This window comes from Bolinopsis microptera, chromosome 9, assembly GCF_026151205.1.
Source record: "Bolinopsis microptera isolate Bmic1 chromosome 9, MBARI_Bmic_1.0, whole genome shotgun sequence".
Classification (NCBI taxonomy): domain Eukaryota; kingdom Metazoa; phylum Ctenophora; class Tentaculata; order Lobata; family Bolinopsidae; genus Bolinopsis; species Bolinopsis microptera.
Window position 1 is genome coordinate 8,329,729 of NC_087080.1, and position 26,306 is coordinate 8,356,034.

The following is a 26,306-nucleotide window of genomic DNA, read 5'->3' on the forward strand; positions in this document are numbered from 1 at the left end:
ACCACCGGAAGCATCAGTAAATAAGGATTAGACTTTGATAATATTTATGAAAGAGCACATGTAGGACTAGACGAGCTTGGTCAGGCTGTTTAAAGAAATCCGGCTATTTAATAAATACCAGTTTCAGTCGTATACGTATAGTAACTTATTGTAGTCACATAGCAGCCGTATATCAACACAAGCCTGGTGATCAAAGCAAGGCTGTCCAGAACAAGGTCCGTCTCCTAAGTCTTACGTTAGAGTGCCTTAAATTTCTCTTGTTGTTGAAACTCCTTTATGGGTTACCGTGTTGGTTTATCTTACTTATAAGTAAGTCAAGTGGATAAACTTATAAATACGATCATCACTCACAACCTTGGGACCTGTTTAGTTTTATGTTGTCACTGGATTCGTAAGCAATGTTTTTCCGCATAGGTTCCTATGACTACCCAACATTTTTCTTATATTGTAGGGGCATTCTTCATTACAAGTTTAAAGAGAACATTAGTCAAATATTTATTTTGATCCAATCTATTGAATTATTGAATTATTTGGGCCACCCTGTCCCAGATCTTTCGTCTACCTTCGTCTTTAAACGAGACTATTGTCTGAAGAAGTGCATTATTTCTTTGTTGTCAGGACTATTGTTGAATAATAAACTGAGTAGAATGTGGTCCTATCTCATACTCACTGTGCATGTGGTGAAAATGAAGAGCAGATTTTGTATGAATTTTTCAGTATGAATTTTGCACTGTACTACCTTTTTACTAATTACTATGACTTGTTTGCCTTGACTTTTTACCATGATTTTTCGTGGCTTTGATTGTGACACAGTTGAGCAGTTTTAAGAAAATGTGTACCACAATATTATTTCTAATCACGGTTATCATAACAGTATTAGATCATAATCATATTGGTACTTTGGTAGAGGCTAAGAGGCTGCAAGTTGATTGGTTCATCGCTGTCAGGTGTCAAAACAAACTTATCAAAACAATCTTAGGTGTACCAACTCGGCATTTTCCGATTACAATTATCTCTAAGCTTATTGCTGGAATATATTGTATAGTTGCTCATCCCGTTTATGATACTTTGTGGTTTGTTGCTACTCTATCGTCATTCTTCAAGCATATATAATATCACAATAAGTAATATAGCCATTTTAAAATGATCACTGTTACCTAGACAAAATTAACACTTTTATTATTATTATAATCGTTAATATTATGACTCATTCCATCCTTTATTAAATTTTAAGGTTAGATTTTAAGCTCTTAGATTAAAAATATATGATTTTCATCAATTGGAATAACCATAAATGGTTATTGTACACTGTACAGGTTTTTTTCCGCAAAGGAGTGTGAAAAATGGCAACTGTAGCGGTAAGTAATTTCTCACGTGATTAGGTAAACCAATCACCTGATCACACGTAATGAATAAACTCGTTATGCTTCATATCTCGGTTATCTGAGAAGCTTAAATTCTAATTTTTTCAGGACAAACGTAATTCGAATGGCCAAACACAATTCAATAAAATTTAGCTCGATCCGACTATCCAAAAGTCCAAACTATCAATTAAATGCAAAAATGAACCTTCATTTGAAACAAATGAACTCGAATATTCTTCGATTTGACAAATTCCTCGAACCAGTGATAGTAGTAAGTCATACCAGAAAGAATTATTTCAATTGGGCACTCAGTGACTGAGCTATTAAGGCCAACGTATGCCCACTGACTTTTGGCCCACCCTGTACTAAAACGTATAAATACTAAAATTAGATCGAATTTTAACCACTTGGACCTCATAATATTACAATATTTTTTAACAGTTAAAGTATTGTTAAAGTACGGTAATGAAATATTAAAATATTAAATTTCAATTTCCTCAGGCGTATCCCCCCGCTCAAGGTCAGCCCGGTCAAGGTTATCCTCCTCAGCAATATCCTCAACAACAACCTCAAGTTGTTGTGGTAAGTAAACTTTTTTTGGAAAGTTTTTATTTTATGAACATTTTAAAAACGGTAATCGTACTGTAGTGCGACACGTACTGTAGTGCGACAAGTACTCTAGTGCGAAGTCCGACAAAAACACCCTCTGTCGCACTACAGTACGTGTCGCACTACGATCCAGGTAACGTACTCTAGTGCGACAAAATGTCCTGTTTTATTTCCAAGTTCAGTTTACATCCTATCCTTCTTATGGACCATTAAGTGATTCGTCGGATCGTTTAGCTGAAGCCGGTTTCCGATCCTTGATGGGCTGCACCAACACTACTATCTGGCGATTTATCGACGTCCTGAAGAAGGAGCAGGATTTAACCCAGTGGAAGATCAACCAGAAGATGCTCAGACATGGTCATAACCATGTCACAACTAAAAAGTGATCACTTAATAGCCGGTTACTCTTAACCATGTCACAAGTGTGGTCAGTGATTGGTCACTAGCCAGATAATGGCCATTTACTGGCCACTACACACTAGGTGGTCACTTTTCGGCTACTAGAAATACTAGTAGCCAATCAAATTAAGGGTGGCGGCTACTAAACAGTCATCATGTTTGACAACCAGCATATATTATTAACTATTACTATTACTATATTATATATATCACCACTATTGTCAATTTCGCAAAACGCACCAATCGCCTAATTGTGCCCGAGGATCTGGACCATACCGGTGTGACAATTAGCGACTACTCACATGTTGTCTTAGTTCATCTTTCTATCCTCTCGTGCGTGTGGGCCTCTTTTGAAGAAAATCTAAAAAATAAGCGGACTGTAGCTAGCTAGATATAATATATCACCAAAAATTCCTCAGTCGTGCTGGGCAGCCGCGCCAATATTTGGTGCCTTTTTGGCCCAATTATGCAGAACCACCTAAAAATGCCCAAAATCCCGATTTAAGGTGCTCTACTTGTAGCTAGTGGTCTCCTGGATTTTGGATTTGAATTTTCATCGAGACTGGACAAAAATGGCTAAGATATGAATCAAAAACCATATGCCCATATTTGGGAATATGCACCAAATTTGATATATTTTGGCCCATAAATTAGTCAAGTATCAATATCTTTGAACAAGACTAACTTTAAATTTTGAATCGAGATAATATATAGGTATATGAAAGTATATTAAAGTATATTAAAGTACATTAAAGTATATTAAAGTACATTAAAGTATATTAAAGTATATATATTAAAGTATATTAAAGTATATCCCCGGGTCAAAATTGAAAAAAAAACCTACATTTTAATATACTTTAATATGGTTGCCCCCCCCCCCCTCCCCCCCCCCCCCCCCCCCTTATACATAATCACTGTGTGAGTTCAATTGTGCGACAAACAGTGTACAGTCAACAGCGTACACCGGTATACATTGAACAGTGTACACTGGTATACAGTCAACAGTGTACAGTTTGCTAAGTGTTTGTTCGTTAGATTTCATGGTTACAAATTGAATCAGTTTTGTTTATCTACGGATTATTTTGGCATGCTGTATTGGATGTGTAACTGTGTAATGCTGCATCATGGTGTGCTGTTTTTATTATTATTATTTTTTAATTTTGAAGAGAGGCTGGGCCTGGGTAGCCCACAAGAGGATAGCATGTGGATTGTGGATGCTTTGCCTACCTCTGGGGTATGACATTCCTAAGGTAGGATGTCGGGGGAAATAGAATGTGTGATGTAGGATGATGGTAAATATTGATAGATGTGGGGTGACCGAGAACTGAACCCAATTGAACCTAGTTCCCACTAACCAATTAGGGTTAGGGTTAGGGTCAGGGTCAGGGTCAGGATCAGGGTCAAGGTCAGGGTCAGGGTCAGGGTCAGGGTCAGGGTCAGGGTCAGGGTCAGGGTCAGGGTCAGGGTCAGGGTCAGGGTCAGGGTCAGGGTCAGGGTCAGGGTCAGGGTCAGGGTCAGGGTCAGGGTCAGGGAGTCAGGGTCAGGGACCAGGGTCAGGGTCAGGGTCAGGGTCAGGGTCAGGGTCAGGGTCAGGGTCAGGGTCAGGGAGTCAGGGTCAGGGTCAGGGTCAGGGTTAGAGTTAGAGTTAGGGACTAGGGTTAATGATTTGATTTGATTTGAAACTTTTACAAAATAGCAAGTATACAAATGTACAGCAATTCGAACAAACATATAAAATGGGCCGAAATGTATAAATGCTAAAAAGCGTGGGTCAGTGAAACAAGTACAGAGGACAACTTTCAGAACAAGAGTTTTTTGGCCGCCCAAAGTCTCAATAACATCACCTCCACCTAGTAATAAAATTATGAAATGTGAAAAGTGTGAAACAATCAAATAATAATGTATGTATATAATATAATTGTCTCTCAAATACAGATAACGTCCGTTAACTCTTAAAATACCCCTACAAGTACATATTATACTGATCGGTGGTGTCCGAGAAACATGAATTACGTCATCATGGTGTCTTCTTAACCCGGCTACAGACCTTCCCGTTACGGATGTAGTGGTCGAGATGAGTCTGTTCAGCCCTCTTCTTCTTCAGGTCAGTTACCACGTTCTTCCTTGCTGCACGCTCTTCACTGGATCTATCAGGACAGATCCATACATTTTTGTGTGCATCAGCCATCTTCAGTCTCCCTGTTTTCATCAGAATCTGATGAACTGCTGTTGAGCTTGGGACGGTGATCTTGACTGGTCGGATAGCCGTACCTGGCCTCTTCCAGCCGACTCTAGTCGCTTCAAAATGAGGTTTCTCCCCGATCTCCTCCAATAGTGCGGTTACCAGAGCTGGTAGCTGTTCTTCATCCTCTTCTTTCAGACCAAACACTATCAGATTCTTGCTCCTGTCCTCCTCTGCAGCCACACTCTTCATTACATTCTTCAGAATTTTGCTGTTGCAGACCGCGCCACTTGTGCTGTTCTTTTGTACAGCTGCACTGTAGCTCTTAATTCCTGTCTCCACCGTTGTTTGTACTGTCTCTTCAACTGACGTCTTAAACAACTGTAGTTGTTCGTCCTTCTGCACTAGCAACTGGTCCTGCAACCTGACCATCTTTTCCTTGTCTGCTAGTGCTTCCGTCTTGAGGCACTCAACGATTTCCATCATAGCGCTCATCTGACTACTCTGCCGTCGTACGAGGTCTGCTGCTTGCATAACCCAGTTTGCCATATACCTTTTATAGATAGACGGAGACATGAGTATTTCCTGGTCCATATTTCCACGAATTTCGAAGTTTTCTAATTTCAGTTCTCTTGCCATCGAAGTGAACCATCTTTCAGCACAGCCCTCTACATCTTCCTTTTCTTCGTAGTTGAAATCCTTGATTTTCTTCTGAGATCGGGTCAAATTCAGATCATCCTCCATGGTGTACTTGTATAATAATGTACAATTACACACGCAAAGGCTAACTACGCGGTAACAGCAAACTGAACTTATCGCTAAGTTACAAAAGATAAGGGAGCTCGATAATTGCAACGTAAGCTACACACACTACACACAAATCTAAATGTCTAAATTGGGTTCAGTTGTCTGGTAGCCTAGATGTGTCATAAATTTACGCTTAAGTGGCAACTGGGCGTTGAAGAGAAAGGTGAGCTAAGACGGCGTGTAAGTAGTCGCTATGTTACACCAGTCTGGTCCAGCTCCTCTGACACTATTAGTATTAAGCGTTTTGTGCGGTTTGTGAAGTAGACAATAGTGGATATGTGTTGGTTGTCGAATTGGTGTACCGTTATTGTGTTAGTAAAGATAGAACTAGAATTACATACGTCAACACAGAATATCACTCTACAATGTATCCTAAGACGATTCCTGATCTTTTGGCTGGCCCTCCTCATTTAACCCTCAATCACGTTTCCGATCATTCGGCTGAGTTAACCGAGGAAACATTACACAGATGTGTAATTTCGCATAGATCTAATGGATCCTTAGCTACATCCTAGACAGTGAAATGACATAATTTTGTTACAATCGCAGTAGCACAAAGGCTGTTTGTATATAATTATAAGAGTTTGAGGTGCCTGATGTACACTAAAACACACTACACACTTGACACTACACACTACAAAATACACACTACACACTACACACTACACACTACACACTACACAATACACACTACACACTACACACTACACACTACACACTACACACTACACAATACACACTACACACTACACACTACACACTACACACTACACACTACACACTACACACTACACAATACACACTACACAATACACACTACACACTACACACTACACAATACACACTACACACTACACACTACACACTACACAATACACACTACACACTACACAATACACAATACACAATACACAATACACAATACACAATACACAATACACAATACGCAGATCTCATTATAATTACCAGGCTATTTATGGTCTGTAACTGAACTGTAATAGTGTTAGTTAATATCTGACCAACTTTCAACCGCTTGGTATAGATGCAAATAAGTTCCAAAAACCGAACCACTTGTTAAAGACCAGATATTACCTGGCCAAGGGCCCACAGTAACTCTATACGTACTGTTGCTATCCCTCAAGAAAGTGCGACCTTGTAACCATGTAATATGAGCTTCTTGTTCGTTGTGATCACCTGATCACGTGATATCATATTATTTTGAGCGTGTTTCGTGTGTTTATTTTCTGCTGGAGCTGGAGCTGTAGCTAACAGTGATATATACATGAATATCATTACTTTCCTTCTTTAAGGGGACATACACCAAAACCTTTTTTGGTGCACCCTAAATTTTATTTCATATTATGAAAGTATGGGAAAAAGAATGAAGCAATGAGTTTAGCCACGTTAAATTTTTAAATATTCCCTCATTCGGAAAAATTCACTTTTATCTTTTTTAAGCTTTTTAAAAATTTGGTCAAGTCTGTCGTTGTAATACCGATTTCTTAGTCATTTATAAAGGTATTGAGCTAATTTTTTTACTGAATCTTAAATTAAAATGAATCCTAATGAGGGAATATTTATTTAAAAAATGTAATGTGGCTAAACTCATTTTTTCCCCTATGAGCCTATGCTTTCTTAAAATGAAATAAAATTTAGGGTGGCACCAAAAAAGGTTTTGGTGTATGTCCCCTTAACATAATTGATTAAATAAAATTGACATGATTGATTAAGTAATTTACTGAGATATTAATAGTATAAATAATAACTACCATCATGTTGTAGTCTCCATATCATTAATTAACACTGTACATGCTACTGTGACAGGTAATACTACAGACAATATAACGAGTGTAAGCTAAATAAGCAAATTTGCTTACATAATGATAACTGAAATGATCATAATATATTATTGGAATCATCTTCAAATCACTTCCCCTCACCAGACACAGTAAAACTACTTAATTAATAAAAACTAAAACTCTTTAATAACTTGAACCGTGTATTAGCATACTGTACAGGAGCGACTGAATAACAAACTAAATAACTATTATCCGTAATATGACGATATAACCCAGGTACAACAGAGAGGAGGAATTGCCCCACAAACAAACGCTGTCCTAGCCTGGATAGCGTGTTTGTGCTTCTTCTGGCCGATTGGACTGGTTGCTGTACTGAAAGCTAACGAGGCAGACAAGTGTATTGGACGAGGAGATTTCGAGGGAGCAAGAAGAAGTGGAGAGGTACGTACTCAACTATTTGAAATTTGAATCTGAATTAAGTTCCTTTTGATAAGATGAATTATTGCTGTCCTTGTATAAACATGTATTTTACTGTAGAACGATTGGTGCGCAAACCTTCTCATAAACCATTTCTCCAGGCGGCTAAGAAATGGGCTATTGCTTCAATCATCACACAAGTAGTTCTAGGAGTTGTCGTGGGAATCATCTACGCTATCTACGTCGCTACTGTTGTTTCCACTGTGTACAGTTATAATGGAAAGTAGCGTAAGTGTGAATTAGATATTTGTATTTTATATTTCATGAAATTTTGAATATTAATTTAATATACTTAATCTGATTAATAAATACTTTCTCTCATGTGATTTTTTCCCGTTTCCAGGTGAACACCCAGATTATCAGATTTCTTAACCGTAGATCAGCCAACTCTCTTTAGGGATGACTACTCCTTACAACCGTCCAAATCACATCGATTCTTTGAGCGGACTATGGATTGTTGATTCGTAGATTGTAGATTGTAGATTGTAGAACTGAACTCTGTATTATATATCAATTATATCAGATCATGTAGAGTAACGTTAAAATGTTATAACAGCGTTAAGTTCACAGTAATTTCGTTAAGTTCAGAGTAATTTTGATTGATTATGAAAAAGCTGTTGAGAAGATAGTTTATAGCTTTAATTTTTCTGTAGATGAACGGCAATTATTTAGATGAATATTTTTCTCTGAGATTATAGCTTTATAGATTGATTTTCTTTCTAGCTTTTTAACTACGCGATAATCTGATAATTTGCTGACACTTAATATTGTAGTTTAAAGTTAAAGAAGTTTCTTTGACAGTAATATTCTCGATAGCACAACGTGTTGGCATAATAGTTGCGTAACCATGACAACAGTGCTGCCATTTAGTCTCTGTAATGTCACGGGGATTATGATGTTGACAGTTTTAACTTTAAACTTTAAAAGATCGACAAAACAATTCGATAAGTTTGATTTCTCTACTCAGCTCCGCTGCAATTTGGTTTTGGTTTTAATTTTTTGAGTTTTTTTTTCAATCATTTAGCATTTGTCGAAACTGTAGTTTGATTTAAAAACTGATCGCTGTGATAAACAACCTATCCCAATTCCCAATTTTCTGAGTTTCTTATTTTCACTGAAACGATTCTTTGTAGAAATTCTTGAATCTTTGTAGCTAACAATTTATTTTTCGACATTAATTTATAAGATAAGTTTTGATTATTCGTCCAGTATCCAAAAAATTCTAATAGCAGCTATCATAATATTTTTACGCATTTAGATATATACTATGGATTATCTTTTGTACATATATAGCCGCAACTTCTTGGATTTAATCGAAAATTATGTAATCTCAAAATTTTGTTTTCGCTACAAAATAAATCGTTTTTAAAAATCAAATACTTTTCAAACTTTACAGAATACAGCAATTATAACGTATAAAATAAACTCGGATAAATTATTGCCCCCGTCTGGTTTTTGTACATGCAAAACCAGAAAGTTGCAGAATCTCTCAGAATGTATAGTAAAAAGTTACCAGTATGTACCCCATGATTGCTGAAGCCCATACATTCAATAATTTCATTAAAATTGGTTGCCACGCTACAAATTTGGTTTCCATGTTTTTATTCCGTGACCACAATTAGACCCTGCGACTCCAAAACTCTTCGGTCCGGCGTAGCCAGGCCAGGATTTCTAATTAGTTAATTGAAAGGAGATTCTGCAATATCCTCTGGAGAGTTTGTCAAGTATTTTAAATGTGTATTAATATCTTTAAAAATGTTTTAGTTATTTTCAGAAGCTTTCAGTCAAATAATCCGAGTTTGCTTAAATCTGACTTAAATTTCTATACATGCTCATCGCTTGCACAAGTGTACAGATTTATTGTTGTTGGACAGAGCGTTTCACTCACAACACTTACCACAGGGCTTGTACTCACCTTCATGTGCACTGTGCAGTGATTGTATTGCTTAGTACTCAAGTCATTACATTCAGATATATTGAGTGGTTCACGTGTGTGTATGTGCTTATGAAGCACGATACATTTCCTGCGAAGTGATCGGAGGTAAAACTGTAACACGTATGTCGTATCTGGTTACTGGTGGTTACTAATGGTTACTGGTTACTGGTTACTGGTTACTTGTGGTTACTGGTTACTGGTGGTTACTTGTTACTGTTGGTTACTGATAACTGGTTACTGGTTACTGGTTACTTCATACTTGTGGTTACTGGTTACTGGTTACTTCATACTTGTGGTTACTGGTTACTGGTGGTTACTTGTTACTGTTGTTTACTGGTTACTGGTTACTGGTTACTGGTTACTGGTTACTGGTTACTGGTTACTGGTTACTGGTTACTGGTTACTGGTTACTGGTTACTTAATTCATCACACACTATTGTCATTTGTGACGTGAACGACTTATGCCGTGTGCCTTATTGTTAATCTGTATCTGTCTAGATCGTGTTGCTGAGCTGGCTGAAGTATTAGGGGCCATCTACTTAGGACGGCCGCCAAAATCGCAGATTTTCATACCACCCCCTCCCCCTGTCCGGGTATGTCCGAATTTTCAAAACCACCCCCTCCCCCGGACTCCGGATTTCCAGCTACTTTTATGAGTACAAATAAATCCATCTCAAATTCATTGTTAATAAAATGTGTAGTTTTAATCTTTCTTCGCTCTTATGAAGTTATGAGTGGGTCGATCCATGACAAAGGCATGTTGCCGAAACGTCGATAACGTCGATCCCTGTCAAAATACAGGGATCTTAACTTACAGAGTAATTAGTGTCAAAGAGTTGAAATAAATGGGACTTTTTCGTTAATTCTGCCAAAATCAGAAATCCTCCCTCCCCCTGTCCGGATTTGTCCGAAATTCCAAAAGCACCCCCCCCCCCTCCCTATTTGTCGGACGTCCTAAGTAGATATAGATGGCCCCTTACTATTTGTGTTAACGCGTGACAGTAATACTGGCAGCTGAATCTTTCAAATAGGAGCTTATGGGTCGTATTACCATACAATTGGACACTTATCAGGATAGCTCATGTCACGAGTTTGTCCCGTACATGTAGCTTTAGAAACCAATCACCATATTATATATATCTAGCATTACCTAATTCTCTAATTCCACCTAGCGACTTTCTATCCACAGTTCTACTTCCTTCAGATCTACTATAACACACCTACAATCGCACTACAACGACTCATCTGTTATGTTCTACTTCCTTCAGATCTACTTCCTAACCTTAAGGGTTGTTCACATATTACGTCATCAATATTTTAGCAATTTCCCCCCCCCTCCCGCCCTCCTTAATCAACCGTAATCAAGACCCACCCCCCCCCCCCCTCCTGACAGCAATATTACGTAATCATGGCCTGACCCCCCCCCCCCCCCCCCCCCAAAAAAGGGGACAAGTGTTAGATAGTGTCGAGACGAGACCTACAACGTCTCATCTGTTACACTACAACGTCTAATCTGTACATACTACTCAGTAGCTCACTTTCCTCACAGCTGTTTGTAAAGGATACCTTCTAATAGTTGTAGAATGTTGCTCTATAATGCAAATGTATATATCTTTACTAAGTTACACCTGGCCCTAAAGTTAAGAAACCACAGCCATGATACGGCTGGCCTCTAAATTAATTTCAAACTTTAAGCATCCACTATTCAGCTTTTTCGCAACTTAAACACCAATAACACTGGTACACTGGCCTCCACAACCGACAACAAATAATGTTTTAACCTTATTGTAACCTAAATGTTTATTAAAATTACATGTTAACATGTTATTAAAAGCTTGTTTGTAGAACACATGTTGTTTCTACGTGAGGACACGACTAAAATAATGTGATCTTAAATCACGGAAGGAATCTCAACAGAGATAACATTACATGACGTATAGCCCACGTACGGAGACGACAATGTGTGGAATTTGTAGATTGCAGTATTTTGTAGCTAGAGGGGTTAAGTTCTGGTTTTGGGTTTCGTGTATTTATTCGTGATCTAATGTTCCGTCAAAACTGGGAAACTTTCTCTTGCTGAGTGTTTAGAGCGACCAAAACCGTGCAGTGATGCAAATAACGATAATAATGTAAGTGGTAATTAATAGTAGTCAATTCAATTGTCCAATCATCTCTATTCCAAATAATGTAGCTATGTTGGGCGTTTATTAAACAAACAACCTTTACTTACATCTTAATCGACACAAAAATTTATTAAATGGCATGTTTAATGACTTAATGAGAGTAAAATGTTATGAAACTTCTCTGGAATGCTGGTTGAATGTTTAATGATATGTGTTACCTAACTGCTAAGTGCTAACACCCAGGTTCAATATCTACCATTATGCCCATCCCTTGTTTGGGTAAGGAATGTTGCTTAAATGATGTCAACCTTTTGCCAAGTTTTTATCTACTAAAAATAACCTGTATTTTAATTTTCCCTGTCTCCCTGTTTCAAGAGCAAACATCCCTTACCACACAAATTCACTTTAAAAATGACGTCAAAAATGAGTGATCTAATCTTTATCATTGTAGGAACGCGCATTGCATCAATAAGTGTAAACCGGCGCTCTGCAGATAATTTGCGCTCGCGCGCGCTCGCTGCTTTGATCTAGTCTAGCTGTTTGGTTGTTGTTTAGAACCCGCCCCAATCTCGTATCGGAAACTGACGAAACTCAATTTTGAGTATGAATACAGGTGGTACATGCAAGTAAAGAGCTGCTTTGATCTCACTTTGTTTGTTTTATTATTTGTAGAACCCGTCCCCAATCTCGTACTGGAAAATGACCCAACTCAATACTGAGGTCTGAGTGTGAAAACAGAATTGCAAGGGTATTCATTGAGTATTTAGAGTTCTGTAAAACTGCAGTTAGAATTGTGCTTAAGAATTTCTATAACACCGTGATAAACCTCTTATCTGTACAGAGAAGCGGACAAGATCTCGTCAGGACCTCCGGAAAGAGAACATTTATTTAATATTTTAGACCGTCTCATGACTAGAATTTCTAGTAGAAATGGGTTTGCTCTAACCAGAGCCCTCTCGGTTCAACTTGTGTGTTGTGAAACAAGCGCGTTACGTCACGCAGTACGCGTATACACATGGCTATGTGAAGAAATGGGTACCAGTTGTAGCGCGATGCACTACTGTGTACTGGGTCGCGCCGCGCATCAAATAATTCTTCTCGCAACCACTTCGGTAGATCGGCGAGATGCAAGCACCACTGTGCCTCACCGAGCTGCGAAGGATTGACATCGTGAATCAAGGGTACCAGATACCCAGAATTTATTTCCACCGACGTCGTAGCTAGTAATATAAGTAATCAAAACAGGGATGATAAGAATAATATTATAAGTCTCAGCCCAGTGAGCCCACTAGGGATGATCAACGCGAGCGTACCTGGATTGTTTTTTTTACCGGGACTGGCAAAATTAAAATGTGTTGTGACCTAGTGGTTGCTCTATCCAAAGCCCTTGCGCTTGCTGTAGCGCGCTCTCGCCTCACGGTGACTTGCATTGTATTGAAACAAGCGCGCCCGCAGTGGCGCGAAAGCACATGGTTAGGTGAAACCTAGTGCATGGCGTAACGTTGCCTGTTGGCGCCCCGCCGAAAAATCGCCCCCCTGTTGGCGCCCCTCCCCCTTTTGGTGCCCTCCCTAAAATTGAACAAATTAGGTGAATCTCTTAAAAAGTTTGTATCTAGAGCAAAACACGCAGTTTTGCTAGTACTTTAGTTAAGGGGGCCGGGGGGGGGGGGGGGTCTTCATCAAAATTCTCTCGAAATAGTAGTTTCTGATAGAGGGGAGTGCTATCTATCAGCTGCTTTTGGTCCCATGGAAAAATACTAGCTAGCTAGCTGAAAATATCGCTATCCATGGTCAAAGGTCAGCGCTCATGTTTAATTGTAAATTTGGTATTGCGCAGCGATTTTCAATCGCGCGTCCTAAAAATCGAGTCTAAAAATCTATCTCCTCCTACATTTGTTGAGAAATCACCCTGAAACTTTTAAGATATGTTCTAGGGATCAATTAGGAGAGAAGTATCGAGCCGAATTTTGAGATGGCCCTCAGAAAACTTTTATTTCGATTTTAAAAATCTTGGACCTCATTTTTTGACGATTTTTCCAGGTCCAGGATTTTCAAAATCGAATTAAAAAGACCCGGATCGGATAGCTGCATCGAGCTAACACCGTGGGCAGCAACTTGGGCAAGTTATTTTCAGCAGGGTTGGGAAAAACGCAAATGGAATCTGTAAAAAACGCAACTTTTTCCATTTTCTTTAAAAAACGTTCAAAAGACGTTTAAAAAACGTTCTCTAACCCAAATCAAACCTGTTCACGTGCGAGAATTTAGATAATTGTATGACCAGCCATGCATATCACGTCCGCAGTACACTGTACTGTGTATTTACTATTTATAGAAGTCTTCTAGAATGTTCGGTTGGATTTTTTAAAAAGAGGCTGGGCCTGGATGGTCCACGAAAGGATAGCATGTGGATGCTTTGCCTACCTCTGGGGTATGGCAGTCCTATGGGAGGATCATGCCGGGGGAATCAGAATGTGTAATGTGGGATGATGGTAAGCAGTAAGTGTTGTAAGATGTGTCGTGTATGAACGCTTAAGTGGCAACTGGTTGTGGAAGAGAAAGGTGAACTAAGGGGTCGTTCACATATTACGTAATCAGCCGAAGGGGGTGGTTTTCAAATGCTTACGGTTGATTACGGGGGGGGGGGGGGGGGGGGGGAGGGGGAGTTTGGTCGTTGATTACGTAATCAAAATTTTAATTTTTTACCGATTTTCGAAATACCAATTGGACAATTTTCGTTAATTATATAATCAAAATTTTCGTTTTTTAAACCAATTTTCGTTTAGTATTTGCATGCACCGATTTATTTTGAAGTGAAAACAAAGTTTTGAGATAATACATAATACAATTAAATCCAAAAAGTTTAGCTACATGTACAAAAAATAATCCAAAGTATATATACCTAAATGCGTAAAAATATTAACATTACCACTATTATTAATATTTTTTAAATACTGGACGAATATTTAAAACTTATCTTATAAATTAATAATGAACTTTACTTTAATTCCAATCAAAGGTTTGAACACTGGCAACAGCTTTGGAAGCTAAAACAGCGAAGACGATATAGTAGATGATTCCCGCGACAACCATGAGAACTATTGGTGTGACGATTGCGGCAATAGCCCATTTCTTAGCCGCCTGGGAAAATGGTTTATGAGAATTGAGAAGGCTTGCAAATCAATCGTTCTACAGTAAAATACATTTGTTTAGAATAGTTATCTTACTACAATTATCTTTTAGCAATGATTCATCTTATCAAAAGGAACTAAATTAAGATTCAAATTTCAAATAGTTAAGTACGTACCTCCCCACTTCTTCTTCCTCCCTCGAAATCTCCTCGTCCAATACACTTGTCTGCCTCGTTAGCTTTCAGTACAGCAACCAGTCCAATCGGCCAGAAGAAGCACAGACACGATATCCAGGCTAAGACGGCGTTTGTTTGTGGGGCAACTCCTCCTTGTTGTACCTGGGTAATGTTACGTTTAGGTTAGACTTACAGAATAGGATATTAAATAAGATATTTGGTTTGTTACCTATTAAGTCGCTATTAGTATTATACACGGTTCAAGTTATAAAAGTCGTATCACACAGTGCACTGTATCTTATGTATCTATATCAAACTTATTCAGCTTTTAAAACATGATTTAAAACTGGGGTAATTAATAAAATGAAAGCATTCCAAAAAAGTTTACTGTAAAAAAAGTTTACTTAAAAAGGTTTACCACAACAACTTGAGGTTGAGGAGGAGGACTTTGAGTTTGGGGATACACCTGAGGAAATTAGAGTTTAATATTTTAATACTTTTCATAAAAACTATTAAGATACTTAAGAATATATTGTATTGTTTTAACATCGTATGAGAAGGCATGTGATAAATGTATAATATTAATAGACAAGTATAGTTCAGATTCGATCGAATTTGATAACAAATAGTAATAACTCCAGGATAAGCTGAAATGGTTCGTTACGCTTGTGTCATTTATGATCGAAAGTAAAGTTTTTAACAAATTATTATATTGAGACCATATTGTGACTTCAGACACTTTTAATCTCGTTATCATTGAGATGATAAACCAATATGAGTAGGACATGATATAAGAGAGCGAAATAACAGGAAATGTTTTACTGAATAGTTTTCTGAGAAAAGACTTACATTTGTCATTTTCACAGTCCTTCACAGAAAAACCGGTTCTTAAAACCTTTTAGATTAAAAATATTTAATATTCGGCAATTGGTATAACACATTTTTTGTTTTCTTGATAATATTAATTAGAAAATGCCGCGGTGGCGTAAGTTTGTTTTGACACCTGACAGCGATAAACCGGTGTATACATTTTCTTAAAACTGCTCAATTGTGCCACAAATGGTGTCAAAGACATAGAAGCAATGGTAAAAAGTCAAGGCAAACAAGTCATAGTAAAAAGGTAATAGCGAAAAATTCATGCCGAAAACTCACTTAAATTCTCTACCTTTTCGTCATTGCAAAAGCATTGTAGGTTTATTTAATTTTAACCTACCAAGACGCGCGCCGAGTTGGACTCGTCGACGGTATTTGAAACAAATATCTTACGAGTATCACCCGTTAACAAAAGCATTCTACTCTTAGCTATTCATTGTTTAACAATTGTCCTAACAACAAAACATCACTGCATTTCTTCAGACAAATTTAGGGTATTGAATGTTCGTTTGAAGACGAAGTTACCCATTTGATGAAAGATCTGAGACATGAGATATCTTCAGGGTGGCCTAAATGTCACAAACGGGTTTATGAAATAACCATTCTTTATGTTCAGAAGCTGCTGTATAGGGGTCGTTCACATATTCTATAATGACTTGTTGGACAATTTGTAACCCCCCTCCCCCCTCCGTAATCAGTTTTACACATAGCTATAGTGTCAAAATTACACTGGCGTAATCATTTGGAAACTTCCCTCCCCCCTCGGCTGATAACGTAATATGTGAACGACCCCATACCTACTATAATATGCTCATAATTCATGATATGATTCATGATTCATAATTCAATAAATTTTCCAGTACGCTCCAATGTAACTCATAAAATAAATATTTGACTAATGTTTGCTTTAAAGTTATACTGAAGACCCCTACAAGAACCATGATCTTCTAACAAGGCCCCCATCTAAGGCTTGATGGGCATGAGCTTCATAATATTTAACGCAAACATAATATGTTCTAAAAATATCATAACATTAGATTAATTCGAAATAAATTAGTTAAATAAATAAGGTAAATTACCTCATTGCCTGGTAATGAGTTCTTACACTTCCTTTTCAACAAAATACCTTACACACAATATAAATAAAGAAATTTTAAAACTATCCTGTGTCAGTTAATACATACATTATGGGTAAATATGATTTAACTTTGTACTTGATCCCTAGAGACCACTTAAATATGTAAAGTTTATAATTTAAAACTTAAAAGCGCCCATACTGATACACCATGCCTGGTGTTACTGATATGCGACTAGAATATCAGAACATGTTTTAGATCATATATTTGTGCATTATATTATAAAACCTCTCTATAGTTATACCGTTAACCGTGCCAATCTATTATGTTTATCAGGTTCGAACATTGGATTCTTTTGATACTTGACATGAAATTGTTCTCGGAATTCTTGCACAGTTTTTAAAGTCTTCAAACATGTGCTCAGCCAACTAAACTGGAAAGTTGATTTTTTAACCTCAAAGTCACAAAACAAATTTAGGCATATGTTTTTCATATTTACCAATTTTTTCTTCGTTTCGATGGGAGTGTGCTAGGGACTTTTGGATAAGTGCAAAATAACTGCAAATTGCACATTAATATATGAGCTATGAAGAAACATATATTTTAAAATACCTCCTTTTGAATTTCTGGTGGAAATTGGATTTCTGGTTTCCAGCTGATAGTGTGAAAGTTTACATATCTGTGGTATCTATATGCTACTGATCGTTTCTAGTATAAATGTAAGTGGAAATCGATCGGCGTAACGCGACATAATTTTGTTAAATTTGGCGAGATGTTTTGGTTCCCCAAGTTAGTGTAAATTTAAGCCTTAAGGTAGCCCTGTGTAAAGCTTTTACTTTTAACCCTTGGTGTAGGGCTCATCAAATAGATCTTGGAAAGACCTACCAGTAATTTTAAGTTAAATGTTGGAATTCAACCGTAACGGTAAAGTTTGTTTTATCGTACAAAATGTGTCAAAAATGTGTATATTTTAAAGGATGATGTCAGAGAGAATGAGATCAGGAAAGCGAAAATTACTGTTAGATAATATTGAGAAGAAGCCTTGGAGAGCATTACCATGGCTGTATATACATGGCCTGCATTTACATGCATCTAAGCCGCATAATGCAGGTTGGTTATCAACTTAGACACGAGTCGGCCCAAGTATACTGTATAGTGAAGGAGGGACTGCAATTAGTCTTCAATACATTATAAAAGACACTATACGAATAAGAAACGGAGTAAAGTTTTAAATGTAGGTTAGGTCTAGACTCCAGTAAAATTAAAAACGCATAGAAACACAACAAGGGAGCTAAAAATACAAGTTAAGTTATTAAATATGCAGTGTAGTTAGTATAGTATTAGTAGTAAGTAGTTACATGCATTAGTATAGTATTTAGTCGTAGTTACATGTTGGATGAATCAAATAGATGTATTAGTATAATACCGGTCTCGTTTACTAAAGTTAGTTCCCGGCCGTTTGGAGAGATGGGTGTTTCGAACTTTTACTTACACTGGAGATTATACGAGCGTGCAACATCACTCTACACTCGGGGTGGGCGACAATTGACCCCCGACAATATAATTTAATACAATTAAGACCCTAACCCTGACCCTGACCCTGACCCTGACCCTGACCCTGACCCTGACCCTGACCCTGACCCTGACCCTGACCCTGACCCTGACCCTGACCCTGACCCTGACCCTGACCCTGACCCTGACCCTGACCCTGACCCTGACCCTGACCCTGACCCTGACCCTGACCCTGACCCTGACCCTGACCCTGACCCTGACCCTGACCCTGACCCTGACCCTGACCCTGACCCTGACCCTGACCCTGACCCTGACCCTGACCCTGACCCTGACCCTGACCCTGACCCTGACCCTGACCCTGACCCTGACCCTGACCCTGACCCTGACCCTGACCCTGACCCTGACCCTGACCCTGACCCTGACCCTGACCCTGACCCTGACCCTGACCCTGACCCTGACCCTGACCCTGACCCTGACCCTGACCCTGACCCTGACCCTGACCCTGACCCTGACCCTGACCCTGACCCTGACCCTGACCCTTTGATTGATTGATTGATTTGATTTGATTGAGGAGCACTACCCGAAGGCATTACTCGGCACTAACGCCTTAAAATCTTTAATTACAATCAAATATAAATATATGCACACAATGTATAAAGTATTAATAATGTATAAAATATGATTATGCTATTAGCAAATTTAAATAGTACTATTAAGAATTTTAAATAACTCTTATCTCTTGACATAAATTTAAAACAGCGACACAGGGTCTGAAGAATGCGCGGTGATATTTTTATCTTTTAAAAGTTGTAAATGACAGTGAAATTGCGCGGTGTCGATAGCATTGTAAAAAATGCTCGAAGATAGTCATATTTTGTTATGAGGTTAAAGTTTTGTTGCTCGTTATTATGATCAACGTATGTTATACCAAATTATTTAAATTTCTAAAAGTACGAAATTTGAGTTGTCCCAGTCCTTGTCATCCGGTTTATGTGCTTGTGCAGTAAGCACATGCTTGTTGACTGTAGACTTGAATGAATTTAGGAATTTGTCTTGTAGGCAGGTGGTGACATATTTTATGTCCTTGTTAATAATGTTGACTGTTTGGTTATATAACTTAGGCCCAATGTAAGAAATGCTCTTGTCTGAATTACATAAACGGTTAAATGGTACTGCAAAGAACTCAGGTTCTCTTCTAGGTGCGTTTAAGTTTGAAACAGTGAACATTCTTATAATATTTGGTGGTGCAGTGTTAGAATAAACTTTGTGCATTAAGCATAATATACATTTAGCTATCACGTTCGGTAAAGCTAATACTTCTAGTTTATTGAAAATTTCCTTTGTGTGTGAAGGTGTGCTATTCAGATCTTTGTCATAAAAATAGCGGTGGTATTGGTTATCTGCAGCGCGAATGCCCTTTTTCTGGGCCGAGAAGACTCTTTTAACGGAGTTTAGCGATCTTGTTCCCCAAACTGTGCAGCAGTAGTACAAGTGAGACTGAACAAAGCTGTTGTATATCAACTTGAGTGCTTTGTTAGGTACTGAGCCTTTGAGTTTGTAGAGAATACCCGCATTTCTAGATACTTTAGTGGCTAAATGTCTAATGTGGTGGGCCCAATTTAGCTTAGTATCAATGATCACGCCAAGAAACTTTTCGTGATAACTTTGCTTTAGTCGCTCACCTCCCATGTAGATTTCTATATCCTTAGTTTTTTTATTTGTAAAGATCATGTATTTAGTTTTGCTAGCATTTAATTTAAGCCCGTTATTAGTAGCCCAATCAATTATCAAAGTCAGAATCTCATTCACCAATGCATTAAGTTGTTCAAATGTATCTGTACTTATTATTAGGTTTGCGTCGTCAGCGAAATAAATATGTTTAGCTAAATTACTAATCTGAGGAAGGTCGTTGATGTAGATTATGAACAGAATTGGTCCGAGAACGGAGCCCTGTGGTACTCCGTAGTTAAGTTTGAGGTGAGAGGACTTGCAGTTGTTGACGCTCACGTATTGCTCTCTATCGGTTAGATATGAGTGAAACCAAGATAAAGCCAACCCCCGAACTCCATAGTGCTCAAGTTTTCTCAGAAGAATACTGCTGTCAACCATGTCAAAGGCCTTGCTGCATAGATGATACGTACGAACTCTACGAACTCCTCAGTGACAACGAACTCTACGAACTCATCAACCCAAAATTACGAACTCTTGAGGAGTTCGTTTTGTACAACTTACGTAAAATGAAATTAAACAGAAATTGTATTTACAATTCAGCCAATTCAACACATAACATACGATTGTAAAACAACTAAATATATTGGTACTCGAAACTTCTACCACGCGTCGCGTGTACACTGTACATTTCACAGTACAAGGACTGGTCGATCGACTGGAACATTCTGGCGCCAATAGTTTGCGCGCGCACGTTCCCTGGACACGTTGCAGAAAACTTCAACTTGTACTTCTGGCGTTGCGTTTCGTTTTCTTCTGCTGTAAACAGCTGTGATCACACCGAATGTACATTGTACATTCAGTGTTCATGTATGATGTATATATTTTATTTTGCCATGTACAGCAGACTGAACTATTTGAAATTGAAGTGCACTGTGTATAGACTTATAGGTATAGTTGATGATTCAAATGTCATTGTAGGTACAACTTTCAGCAGTAAAGTAGACAGTGTACAGTACTACAGTAAAGTTGATATAATAATGTACAGTTTATAGTTATCTGTATGCATAGTTTGGTACGTGATAACGCCTGCCAAGATCGTACAGTTAAATATCTGAGATCATGCGAGAAATCCTGAGCTGATTACTTTTTTTAAAAAACATTTTCCATGTTTTTTTTTGAAAAATTTTGAAAAATTGACTAACGAACTCCAACGAACTCTAACGAACTCCAAATTTTGAACGAACTCCACGAACTCTACGCCAAAAATCAACGAACTCCGCATCTATGCCTTGCTGTAGTCCAATAGAAGCAGTGCTGTGACCTGCTTTTTTCTAGTGCCCTGTGAATATGGTTTTGGGCTTCTAGTAAAGCATGTTCGCAGCTGTGCCCAGCCCGAAATCCGTATTGAGAGTCAAATAGGATTTTCTCTGTCTTTAAGTGATCTAATAGTCGCGCTTGCATAATTTTTTCAAAGATTTTTGAGAAACATGAGAGTAGTGAGATAGGTCGATAGTTTGAAACTTCAGCACGTGACCCACCTTTGTGAAGTGGAACTACTTTCGCGATTTTCAATTTATGCGGAAACTTCCCCTGATGTAGAGACGCAGAGACTAGGCAGCTAAGCACTGGTGCAAGTATATTGCTCACTTTTTTCAGGGGAAGTATACTCATATCAGAAGTCGACTTAATCTTCAAACCCTTAACTATTTCAATTATTTCTGATGCGGACGAATCTTCTAGATTCATGCTCCGCTGGCATTTGCTATCTTGAGTTTCTGTTACGATAGTCCTGCCCTCAGAGCATACGAGACCATTTTCTCTCTTAAGAGTCTCAGCTATATTGCAGAAATAGTCATTGAAGCTATTCGCAATTTGCTGAGAATCTGTTATCTCGCTCCCATTATAGTTAATTTTGTTTATCTTAATTTTGCCTTTTTTCTTTCTGTTTAACAAGTTATTAACCATTTGCCATTGTTTTCTGCTGTCGCTAGAATATTTTGTAAAGTACGCGTTGTAATATTTGTTTTTGGCCTTATCCACGTGTTTATTCACAAATTTCTTCATTTTCTTGTACCTAATATCATTTTCAGTGGTCGGGTTTGTGACAAAATCTTCATAAAATTTATTTTTGCGATCATATGCGCACCGTAACCATTCTTGGATCCACGGCTTTGTGTTTTTACGGCGGCCTGGTTTACTCTTTTTTGCCTTAATTGGAAATTTCGGTCGTATAGTTCACTATATTTTTTATCGAAAGCCTCAAATTTTTCATCTACAGAATCATAGTTATTAACCAAGTTCCAGTCTACCGCAGAAATGTCGTTCTCGAACTTTTGGATACTGTCATCGTTTATTACTCGAGAAGACATCTCTGTTGTATCTTCTTGAAGTTTACAACTGAGCCTATTCTGATCAACCATGATTGTGACAAAAGTTGCCAAGTGGTCAGAGATTGACTCAGAAATTACTCCCGATTTTGTAACAGCGTGGCAATTATTGACGAAAATATGGTCAATGATTGTCGCACTGTGATCTGTGACTCTAGTTGGTCTAGATATCACAGGAGCGAACCCATGCTCTGCTAGAGTGTCCACATACTTAGTGACAGAGTCTATTCTCCCGTAATCTAGTAGGTCTATGTTAGTATCACCGGCCAGTATGATATTTTTGTTTCGATGTCTTGCTAAGTTACGGAGGAAAATTTTTAATTGTTCAAGGAAACCATTCAAATCCCCACTTGGAGAGCGATATATATTACAGATTAACGCGTTTTTGTGCCCTTTCAAGGTAAGTTCTGCAACCAAGAATTCTCCTATCTTAGGATTATCGTGGCAACATAGAGCGCTCTTAACGTTTATGTCAGATAATTCACATAGTTTTTTGTTAACATATATAACTAATCCTCCACCACGATTTGACGCTCTGGCGGGAGTCTGAACATACGGTGGATAGAAACCGTCTAGTTCGAGCTCCTCTCCCTGAAAAGGCAAACATTCCGTGTTACAATTTGTTTCATTGAAGCAGAGAACGTCGTATTTTGTGTATTGATCTATATTCTCCCGAAATTCTTCAATGTTCCCATTAAGTGACCTAACGTTTAGCGAGAAAAGTTTTAATTCATACTCCTTCGTATTTTTTATTGCTTTCGCGGTATAGTATTTGCAGTTATTTAGAAGACTAGACGTTGTTTCCCATGGATTCAAATCAGCATCAGTATCATCACGATCACCTATTTGATTTGATAGGTGGTCGCGATTAAAGGGGTTAAACCTAATAGTGTTACTGAGATTTATCATGTGAAGCTGTCTAATGGAGACATCATATGCTGGGAAAATTTTTCTCAAGCATTCTTTGCAGCCTGTTGAGCCAGCAGAACATCTTGTGTGGGATAGGTTGTCACAGTAGCAACATTTGGTCATTTGTCTTACATTCCCAATTTTTGTGCAAGTGTGACATTTTTCTCGTTTATTGGAGACTGGGATTTGTATAGGCCGTGATGGTAATAGAGGCATGACGGCGCCCACTGGAAGAATTTCTGAAATGCAGCTGTAGCAAGACCATTCTCCAGTAAGTTCAGTTATGTCGCTAGGTGTTAGGTGAGCACATTTTGGGTGATATGTCATATAACAGATACTACAAGTGATGCTTATCTTGTGTGAGACTAGGCGCTTTGTACAGGCCTTACAGCTATTTTTACTACTTCGGATAACTACCATTTTTTGGCTGTAAATGATACTCTTGTTTAAATGTAGATATAGGTTTGCTACTGTATATTAATATATAATAAAGTACACGGAAAAACAGTTACTGAAAGTATCTACTCCAGATGAGTGAGCCAAGAAAATGGGGCCAGGGAAGAGTGAGAAAACGTGCGAGGTTTTGTGAACACTCTGTCCGGGTCCCTAACTTCAGCTCCTAACTAGAGAAATCAATTCAGTTAAGTGTTATTCTGTGGGAATAAGTTTAAAAAGTTAATTGAAGTATGTGAAATGTGAATGTGACTTGTATTCTGTATTTGTAACTTGTAAGTGTATGTACTTAGTGGTCTGATTACGTGATTCAAATTAGTAAAGATAAGATTTCGATTAGCCGTAAGCTGGTGCAGATAAGACATGGTTCGTATACTGTACGATTCTTAGTAGATTAATAATTATGTCCAAATTTTCGATGTAGTATGTTTGTATATTGTATTGCTGTTCTAAGGTCTGCCCAATGAAGAAACATACTCCCGTCTTAGCGGCCAGTGTTTTCGAATTAAGTAGCTGCGCCCCATAAATTCTTTGACACAGGTAGCAAGAGAGCGAGCTATCTCTCTCTTGGACAGTACTGTTAGGTGGATTCCGTTTCCATCAGGATCTACAATGACCTCTCTTCTCTGGTATAAAACAGTACAAATATGGTGCGAGTCAAAGAACCATAGCTTGGACACTCTATTGCTTAGTTCAAAAATAAAACTGTTAAAAAGCTTAACCTCCTCATTAAGCCACGAGAAACGTGTGAGAACTAAAGAATTAAATATAAAAGTCGTGTTAGGATATTTCTCAATTAGATAATCAATATTTCTTTTAAAATCACATGAAAGGGAGTGGTGGTGGTGGTCATAGCGAGATAAATCGTTTATACCAGAAGAAATTATGACAATTTTAGAGCCAGAAATATACTGTTCGTGATCTAAAATTTTGGATAACTGGTACATTTCGCGTTTGATGCAGTGTACGTTAGGAAGGTCGAAAGGAACATCTCTGAGAAGCGAGTCCGTCAAGAATAATAGACGCTCCTTAGGTTGAGACTGCTCAGTAACTGTAGGCTTATGAATCGGTTCGTGGATCCTCGGGATTTTTTTGCGAGGGGGGTATTCTGAGAGAGGCGTCTGAACGTAAGCGATATTCTGCAGTCCTGAGTTTCTGGTTGTGGCAATATACCATGCTCCCAGAAATTCTGTGATTCACGTGTCATCACATACACACATCCATGATCAAGTTTGTGGATCTGTTGTTTGACCGGACCGACTTTGCTACGAAATACCAGGTCTCTAGAAGCCCCAAGACTGAGTGTAATGATGTCACCAGTGACCTCATTTTCATCATCACTGTGGAAGGGTATATGGCACTTGCCGTTTTCATATTTGGTGATTAGACAAGTTACCTGCTCCTTATTAAACGTAGGGTCATCTAATGCATTCGAAATGTTTGTAAAAATGTGGTCAATAACGGAGTTCTGAGGATAGTTTCTGGCATGATGCACGGTTGACCCATAGCGGTAATCTGTTGCTCCGAAGTACTGTACGGATCGGGATGCGATTCTGCGGAAGTTCATGCCCTTGCAGATGTCCATCCAATTAATGTCATTAAAGTTCACACTTAGATTACATACCGGAGTAGGTAGAGCTGCGGAGGGTGAGCTGATCACTAACTGTGGTGGGGCTGGAGCAGAAGGGAGTGCGCTGTTTCCGACGCAGTCTGCGGTTGTTCTCCGAACTTCTGTCTTGTAGTCCTCTAGTGTTGTTTCTGCCTTCTCCAGCAAACCGGAAAAATGGTTCATTAACGAATCTATTTTAGCGACATCTACCGTAAACGAATTGATAAAGTTAGCATTTTTACAATCGTTCTCCAGTTTTTGTTTCAATAGAACTTTACGTTTTGAAGTCTTAGTGTTGGATTTAATCCCTAAATCAATTCCCAGTGAATTGTTGTACGAGATTTCGTGCGCCATGTGCTCGTCCTTAACGTGCTCGAACAGATCGAGACATAGTTTAGGTGACAGGGTAGGAAGCCACTGTCCAAAAGTTATGTCTGTTTGAGTACTAACGCACATACCGTGTGTGGTAGGGGTTGCCAGGCAGTGTTCTGTAGAGGTAGTGGTATGGGCACCACTACCTGGCAGCCCGGAGTCCGAAGAGATGATGTCCATATTAGGAGTTGGTTGGATGTACATTTGTTGTAAATTTGAGTGTAAGGCAGTCTTATCAGCACCAGCTTACAATCTATCGGCGGCTTATCAAACTATACTAGCGATTTAAAAGCATGCGTAATACATAAAACTATTTGATAATGACCCTGACCCTGACCCTGACCCTGACTCGATGTATTTTCGTATGCTGATTCCGAATCACCACCTCATGCACCCATGACATAGGGTTTAAATGCTCCCCTGGCGAGATATTGGCGAAAAACT

The 26,306-nt window shown here is 38.4% G+C and overlaps 3 protein-coding genes across 3 annotated transcripts in view; 2 read left to right on the forward strand and 1 right to left on the reverse strand.

Moving 5' to 3' along the window:
• LOC134821471 (proline-rich transmembrane protein 2-like) overlaps positions 1–8,679 on the forward strand; it is a 90,378-nt gene extending 81,699 nt beyond the window's left edge. Inside the window, exons 3-6 of the mRNA XM_063832222.1 lie at positions 1,866–1,946; positions 7,437–7,601; positions 7,739–7,865; positions 7,981–8,679. Coding sequence (XP_063688292.1) covers positions 1,866–1,946; positions 7,437–7,601; positions 7,739–7,864 — 372 coding nt within the window. The 3' untranslated portion in view covers position 7,865; positions 7,981–8,679. The remainder of the gene's footprint in view (positions 1–1,865; positions 1,947–7,436; positions 7,602–7,738; positions 7,866–7,980) is intronic.
• Positions 1–26,306, forward strand: part of LOC134820849 (vasculin-like protein 1) — a 632,099-nt gene that overhangs the window by 254,856 nt on the left and 350,937 nt on the right. The gene's annotated exons all lie outside the window — the stretch shown is intronic.
• On the reverse strand, positions 14,613–15,897 carry LOC134820335 (transmembrane protein 233-like). Its single transcript, XM_063830584.1, has 4 exons — positions 15,850–15,897; positions 15,419–15,466; positions 15,001–15,162; positions 14,613–14,834 (listed from the first exon to the last, which is right to left on the reverse strand). The coding sequence occupies exons 1-4, from the start codon at positions 15,856–15,858 to the stop codon at positions 14,697–14,699; spliced, it is 357 nt and encodes a 118-aa protein (XP_063686654.1). The 5' UTR covers positions 15,859–15,897; the 3' UTR covers positions 14,613–14,696.

Excerpts from the sequence above, each read along its gene's own strand:
- LOC134820335 (XM_063830584.1), bottom strand. Across the intron at positions 15,163-15,418 it reads CTCAACCTCAAGTTGTTGTG|GTACAACAAGGAGGAGTTGC; the intron begins GTAAACCTTTTT and ends AACATTACCCAG. Across the intron at positions 14,835-15,000 it reads GAGGAAGAAGAAGTGGGGAG|GCGGCTAAGAAATGGGCTAT; the intron begins GTACGTACTTAA and ends CCATTTTCCCAG.